The 7,917-nt window shown below is 38.1% G+C and overlaps 1 protein-coding gene across 1 annotated transcript; it reads left to right on the top strand.

Moving 5' to 3' along the window:
* The first annotated feature begins 5,980 nt into the window (after positions 1 to 5,980).
* LOC137387066 (uncharacterized) lies at positions 5,981 to 7,525 on the top strand. The gene is made up of 6 exons (XM_068073356.1): positions 5,981 to 6,115; positions 6,271 to 6,457; positions 6,580 to 6,744; positions 6,862 to 7,030; positions 7,106 to 7,254; positions 7,410 to 7,525. The coding sequence occupies exons 1-6, from the start codon at positions 5,981 to 5,983 to the stop codon at positions 7,523 to 7,525; spliced, it is 921 nt and encodes a 306-aa protein (XP_067929457.1).
* The last annotated feature ends 392 nt before the right edge of the window (positions 7,526 to 7,917 follow it).

Below are 7,917 nucleotides of genomic sequence, written 5' to 3'. Positions count from 1 at the left end.
TCGATATCCGGTTGAGTTTTATTATTAGCGACTCGGTTTATGTTCAGATCTACGTTCTATATAGAATGCAATATATTGGCCGTTATTCACAAACGTAATAAAATATTATATCTGCCGTCAAATATCACAACTATTATTTTAGTATTAACTTGCCTTTTTGGTGGAGCAACTGCCTTGATCAACAGTAGCTCCCCCTGGTGTTAAAACTTTGAAGTGCAGGCAAAATTTGAAGTGTGGGCCATATTCCATTTTGTTAATAAAATTTCTTGCGGGCCAATTAAAAATGGACTGCGAGCCGCAGTTGGCCCGCGGGCCGTAGTTTGGACACCCCTGCCGTAGGCCTAACCTACTGTAATGTATGTATTTTACCAACAACGATAAGGAAATATGTTTATTATAACTCTGAAATGCAAAAGTAGAAGTAAAATGGTAAGCTACTGTGTACTATACACAGTTTGAAAGTTGGTTGCGTTGAATGTAGGATGGTTTTGATAGTGATCTTTAACAGAAGGCAAGTATAAGTGTTCACGCGTCTGAAAGTTCTCTGCAAAGTTCTCTCAGTTTTTCTTTTTTGTGTTTACTGCAGATTGAGAATGAAACAACGTGCTCCGATTACGAAAACTAGAGACAAGTAGTGATATTCATCAAGACAGGAATATTGGCAGAGAAGCAACCAGTCAACCTAGACCCCTTCATCGACAACAACTCCTTGATATCGCTGCAGCAAACATGATTAAATTATATATTTTATTTCATGTATAGATATATTACAATTTATTACAAACTTGAGTGTACAAATAAAATATTTCAAATACAAATAAAATTTTACAAACAATGAATGGAGTAAATATAAACAGTTTAGTCCATATGGCGGTTGTCTAGCAATAAAATTAAACTGGTACTCCTAATAAGTGAATACTAGTGTGTAATGGTGCTCTCTGACTAGTTATTTTGGTAATAGCAGTTCTATATCGCTGTCACTGTCTTGGGTAGATGTTAAAGGCGATTCTCTTGTTACTACATGGCTGGTAAGGAAGTTATCATCAGAACTCTCCTCGTGGCTTACTATTGCGAACTTCTGCCGGTTGGCCAGAGATTTGTGCTCGTAAAGGCGTTCTTGTTCCTTTTTTTTAAACAGAATCTCCTCGTAAGTAGCTGTGGTCACTTCTACCTCAATTCCCATAACTCCCTGAATGATTGGTGATCTTCTAAGAATGACATACTGTATACCTCCCTTGCAGTCATTGTGCTTGCGTTTATGATGAAAAATCTCTCACACTAAAACAAATAATGAAGCAGTAGGGATGGAAAAATATATATTGCGTTTTACCGAAGAACCAAAGTAAAATTCAACTAATTTGGTAAATGGTTTTGAAAAAACTCATTACTTACCACAAATTGTTGGTTCATCAAAGGCCTCCAAGTCTATGAATATTCGTGAAAACCTCTGAACGCAGCAAAAAGTTTATAGCTTAGCACGATCGACCCATAGTTGTAAGCTAAATAGAAAACGAAACACGCAATGCGCGCATGCGTAGGGTTAACTCTATTGGTAGACGTAATAGAGTTAACTCTTCAGCGACAAGTGTGACAGTTTTCAGCCGCGAATAAATTAATCCGCGAATATGCATGAAATGGCAATTTTCACGAAATATAACTCCGCGAATAAATTTATTCTGTAGGGTATAATATTCATATATATGTATTTGAATAATGTACATCAGGAAGTCTTTATGATATTTTCAAGTTGTACAAGTCAGTAGAATATGCATGTCATACAGCCAATCAGTGTAATTACTTACCAGTAAATATGAGATTTATATATTTAGATACAGTCAAACTTGGATAACTCGCCCTCGAATAGCTCGAAAACTTGGTTACTCGATAGAATTTGTTTTTGGTCCGTTACCCCGCAATAATAAATTGCTTTAGATATATATATTATATATATATATGTATATAAAAACCACGCAAAAAACCAAAACGCTACTGAGCAGAGCAAACACATATGGCACCTAAAGAGCAACAATATAAGATTTACAACATCATGGAACATTGTCACCAAAGCGCAGCCGTACTCCAACGTAACCAAGACTTGTAACTTATGCCAGACAGAGAAACTGTACTTTATATTTAGACCTGAGCAGGCAACTTTAAATAAACGACCAGAACTTATGTCATCATTTAGACACAGAAACAAATATTTACTTGAGAACACATAAAGGTCACATTACAGTTATTTGGTATCAAAAGATTCGCCATGTCTTACTCTATTGTGTTGTAGGTGCCAAATATGTGGGAATGTGATTAAAAGCTCAAAAACGAACAAAAAATCGCAGCCACACGAGACCGCCCTAGTTTGGATTCGTTTTCCAAAACGGCTAGAATGTGACGTATGTGTGCTAAAATGGCTAAAATGTGTGCGAGATAGTTTATGTTTACACTTTCATGCATCCTTATTCGTCGAAATATTTTCACAAATATACTTCACGCTTGCAATAAAAACCATGTCTATTGTTCTTACGCGTCTATTTCATCGGCATCGTAATGCTGCAACTTTGAGCACTGATATCTCAAAACGTAGCATAAAAATATGTTTAATTTTTTAAACTTAGCTTGAACGATTGCATATCATCCTCTAATAAAAATGATGAGCCTTTTGGTCCGCTATGATGGTCGAAAAATGCTGTAGAAATTGTTCGCGCCATATGGCGGGAATTGTAAGTCACGTGATCAGATAATGTTAGTTTCAGTTCAAGTTTGATCTGTCGCAAATAGCAGACACGCTTTCTCGTATTAAACTTCAATTCGTCATAATGTCTAACGCGCCACGTCGTGTTTGTGCAGCTGCCAACTGCCAAGCTGAGAAGCACCTTTTTTCTTGGCCAAGAGCAGAGAATAGATCAGACCTTCACCGGGCGTGGTGCAACTGGGTGAAGCTGGATGTTACAAACTTTATTTATTCGCCTGCTCACTCTTACCTTAGTTTCCGCCATTTCAAAGACGACATGTTTTCTAACCTGTTTGCATACTCCACATGTCACAAAAGCATGTGAGTAATTTATTTTATGAACTACTTGTATTAGTAGTAGTAACTCAGGATATTTTCTAGTATTCTCCTAATACTACTGTATTAATCTATATTTAATATTACAATATTAATGTCATTTAATTGTAATATGATATTATTAGTATTTTATCATTTTAATTACGTGTATTATTCTTATTATAATAACAAAACTAATTCATACTGCATATCTATCTGTAAAACGTAAAATATTAATCTATAATTGATAAAATAATGTTATAAGTTTCACGATTAATTTCGCCGAATTTCTTAACCCCACTCACTTATAGATATGTTATATAAAATACTTATTGTCATTTTCTGGCATCATCGTTAATAGCATCTTAATATTATTATCATTCACACATCTTACAGTGGTTGTCACCTACATTTATTTAGTTTGAAGCTCGATCGAACTAAGGCAGTTCCATCCATTCGTTTCCGGAGTGAGGAAAGCTCCCGTGTCGTCCTGACACCTCGGAAGAGAAAGTTGGAGGATGCTGCAATGACTAAGAGGGACCACTGCACTGTGCTGCGCCAGGCATTGACCGAGTACAGGGAGTACGATGATACTTATGTTTATATGTTATTAACAATGCAAGTTCACTATTGACTTATTCAAATATTCATATCCCTGAGACGAGCTTTTGCTAAGATATTCCTCAGTTGTCAGTTTGTAGTGAATCCGATCTTTTCGTCATACATGTTTAATCTTTTCGAACCATTTAATTTCGTCATTTACAATATATTACACAAGACATTTGCAGAGCTCCTTCACTTACCGGTATGTTATTTGTGTAGTTGCAGACCTACTGCTGCGGCTACTGCTGTCCAACCATGCCAGTCAATTCCTCCACCAGGGAGAAAGTTGCCTCTGCCGGTGCTGATTGTGGCTAACCACAAAGTGTCGCAAGGTGTGTTTAATGGGTGATAGACCCAGTTAGTTGTTCATCCCATTGGTGCTGTTGGTTTTTGTTCTGGTGTTGGTTCGTTTTGGTTTAGACATGACAATTTATAGATGCGTCATACATGAAGCTCATTATCGCTATGACACACCAATTGTTTCATCAGTTTATATTCTTCCGGTCATTTGATGGTTATTGGTGAGCTATTGATTGTTTGTTCTATCAGACTATTTGACTGATGATAATTTGATTGGCACAAGGTCTCCTTTATTGTATCGGCAATGGAGTTTCAAATTTTTTTTACTCAGGTACTAACACGGATCGAAATGTTCGGTCCCACTTTCAAAGTAAGGGGGTGCAAGCAGACTTTCCTTACCCTCAGCTTAAAAGGGGTTGTAAACTATTATACTATAGGCTAATTTTTGATTAGGAAATTGGTGCAAGGAATTATAGTGATCTCTGATAGATTGGTAAACGTCCGCTTGACTTTTAAAGTTTTCTATTCATTAACTTCTAATTTTAATATATTTAATCCTATAGTAGTTCGTAGTTCATTCACCAATATGATTCTATGTGTTACTTAATTGTTGAGTTAATCTTTTAATCATAGCGAAGAATGTACAAGACCGTGCTGTATGAGTGTGCCATCTACCGAGTCATGGAGGGCTGAAAGGGAGGACGAAGTGATGATTGAGGAATTCCTCAAAAATGTAAAATTTTCATTTCTTCGATTACCGAAAACGGTGATGTCGCCATATGCTATGTCCCTTGGATACTAGTTGCCGCTAAGATACTCTAAGCCATAAGGCCTTTAAATTTAGCAGAGCTGTTAAAAATTGTAAATAGGGAAGAAATTATGAGCATTCAACTCTGACAAGGTGGTTTTTAAATAAAGTTTTTGGTCCAAAAGTAAGCCTCCTTTGGCAAATGTGGAATATTGGTGTGTAAAACAACACTAATCTACAGCTTTGAAAAAGAAACACTTGATGTACTACATGCGCAACCTTCTCAATATTATTTGAACAGGAAGTTGAAGATTCATTGGCATTAGATGATGAAGAGTTTGTGCCAACCGCTGAAGACTGGGAAGAGTTTGAGCGCTATGTTGGCCAGCGTCAAACGCTCTCCAATTACATGTAAGATAGAGCTGAATTTAACCAAACTTGACAAAATATAAAGAATATCCAGAGTTACTACTCACATTTTGATGTTTACATTATAATGGATTCTGATAAGGTTTTGTAAAATCTGTGTCATGATTGGATGGCTATATATTTATTCTTTTTTGGATCGAGCAAATATGATATAATAACAGGAAATGATGTTGTACAAATCTTATTGCAAGTAAAATATTGTGTTGTGATTTCAGACCGGAATCCTTCTTCAAAGAGGAGAAAATAATAGTGAGTGTGACAGCACTCCAGCGACTATTTTACTGTCACGTCTGCGCCCTCCCCTGCTCATTCACGATGGTGCGAGAAGGCGGATGGGTAGAGTTCGAGGTTACATGGGCCTCCTGTCACCAATCCTACACTTGGGAGACAACTGCCAGGGTGAACAGAGCACACGTCATCAACCCCCTGCTGGCAGCTGCATCACTGTTTTCTGGCGGATGCCTTACGCAGAACCTCCGTTTTCTGACGCTCCTGAACATCGCGATACCAAGCCACAGCGTTTGCCTCTACCAACAAAGAGAATACTTACATGGTGTGAGTGTTAATAAATATTTACCCATAAACTTGAAAAATGTGAGTGAAAGCTTGGCAAACTAATTGAATAACGACATTTAGAAACAATTTTTTTCTTGAAATGAAAAGATGTCATTCTTCAAGCGAAATATATTATAATTCAAAATTCTGATTCATCATCATAATATAGCACAAAAAGGGGAAAGAGGATTCTACATTCTTAGACTAATGATAATGATACAAATAAATCTTGTTTAATGAAGTTTTACAATATTTTACAGTGTATTGCTGAGCAGTACACCCTGCATAATGAGGGATTGATGGCAGCAATTGATTGGGAGCTCGATTTGGCAGGTGACCGTAGATGCGACAGTCCAGGGCATTGCGCACTATACGGGGCCTACCCTCTTATGGATCAGAGCTGCTGTTTAATAGTCAGCAGCCATCTTGTCAAGGTAAAACTTTGACAGTTTTTACTTCTAAGCCTGACAGAAACCCAAATGTTTTAGTAGTTATCAATACACAGACATCAAGTTCTGATCTAGCTAAAAAATTTATCCAAATAATGTGAAAGTGATTATTGTTGGTCGTAACTTGCTTTACTTTGCAGTCAATGGAGACCACCAGCTCTAACGCCATGGAGCTGGAAGGCTTCAAGCGGTGCCAGTCCGATCTAATTTCGCACGGCCTGAGCGTGAGGTCAATTACGACGGACCGGCACTTGAGTGTAGGAAAATACATACGAGAGGAGTGGGCCGATGTTTGTCACTATTATGATGCATGGCACATCGTGAAAGGTAGTAATGATTAATAATGGAGCATAAAACTAGTTAATCATAACAAAAACGCAGCAATTATGCACTGCAAACTGATATAATGTCTTTACTGTTGTAGGACTAAAAAGAAGCTCTACAATCAGGCGAAGACTGCCGCCTTTCGACTGAACCAGGTAATAAAGAGCCAGCCGGCAACTGGATCAAGGCCATCATAAATCATTTATGGTACTCAATAAACCATACAGATGTGTCAGATGAACATGAGGCACGATGGCGACAGTTACTCCCCCACATGAGAGATGACCACCGTCTGTGTGACCACCCTCCACTGAAGAAGCTTTGGATTAGACCTGGTATTTAACCTAATATTCGATCAAGTAATTTTAGCACAGATTTTGGTCTGTTGACATTTACAAATATTACAGGAACCAAACTTGACGCTTGGCTCAGTCAAGAATTATCATCCAAACGGCTGATTAATGATCTCAGGAAAGCAGGCGTGCAGAATACCGCAGAGCTTGAATCATTCCACAAACAGCTCAACCACTTTGCTCCAAATATGGTTGGGTTCTCTTATCATGGAATAAATTCAAGGTTAGTGCAGATTTAATAAACAAAATTGTTCAATGGTAACGTTTTCCTATGTACAGTTGGAATTGTTTTTCACAGACTTCGGCTAGCTGGGATGTACCACAACGAGAACGCCACCCGCTCATTCAAGTTTGATCGTTTGGGCAACCAGCAATATGTAATGGCACGAAGCAAAAACAACAAGCTGACACAGACGGCGAAAAGAAAGAAAGTCAACCCAACATATGGTAAAAATATATTAAGAAATTAATTACATATGAACCATCAGCTAATTTCAAATTGCTTACAGAAGAATTGTCTTACAAAATTCATTGGGGAACTGATGACTCGGTTAGAGAACCACCTTTCTGCCGGTACGAAACCTGACAATCAGCGTTTGCAGCCTCCGTCGCTCTACTCAACGGGTCCTCAGGAAACACGCGAGGAAACTATTGCGAAGTGCCAGGTTTCATCACGCGGCATTCTCCGGAGGAATTGAGAATTCCAGCTCAACTCTAAAGACCGCTTTGAGGCTTCAAAGCCAGAATGATAGTAGGTGGTACTCATTCCCCGGCGACGAGGTTCTCAGAGTGGGCGCCCAGGTAGGGAACCCCAGCCATGAACGCAAACTTCGACGAAGTGCTGGGGCTTAGTAACCGATGGTAAGCGGTGAAACCAATATGCGTTCCTCTATGTATTTGTTTTTATTTTATAAAATCAGTGATGGCAGATTTATGCACGTTAAGCATGTGATTTTAAATATGGAAGCAATGTAACAGCAGTTTGCTAACAAAAATTAGTTTGTTAGCCACATGGTGTGTAGTCACCATGTGGCTTAGCCTGAGTAAAAGTAAAATAACAAAATGACATTGCAATAAAAATGAGTACCACCTACGATATAGAGTTGATCT

This window comes from Watersipora subatra, chromosome 2 (genome assembly GCF_963576615.1).
Source record: "Watersipora subatra chromosome 2, tzWatSuba1.1, whole genome shotgun sequence".
In the NCBI taxonomy this organism is placed as follows: Eukaryota; Metazoa; Bryozoa; class Gymnolaemata; order Cheilostomatida; family Watersiporidae; genus Watersipora; species Watersipora subatra.
The sequence above is the reverse complement of the archived record's forward strand: the minus strand, read 5'-3'. Positions and strand labels throughout refer to the sequence as shown.

Bases quoted from the DNA above. Each gene is read 5' to 3' on its own strand.
- LOC137387066 (XM_068073356.1), top strand. From the start codon at position 5,981: ATGGCAGCAATTGATTGGGAGCTCGATTTGGCAGGTGACCGTAGATGC. The intron at 6,458-6,579 runs GTAGTAATGATT...CTCTACAATCAG, and splicing joins TGCATGGCACATCGTGAAAG to GCGAAGACTGCCGCCTTTCG. The intron at 7,255-7,409 runs GTAAAAATATAT...CAGCGTTTGCAG, and splicing joins GAAAGTCAACCCAACATATG to CCTCCGTCGCTCTACTCAAC.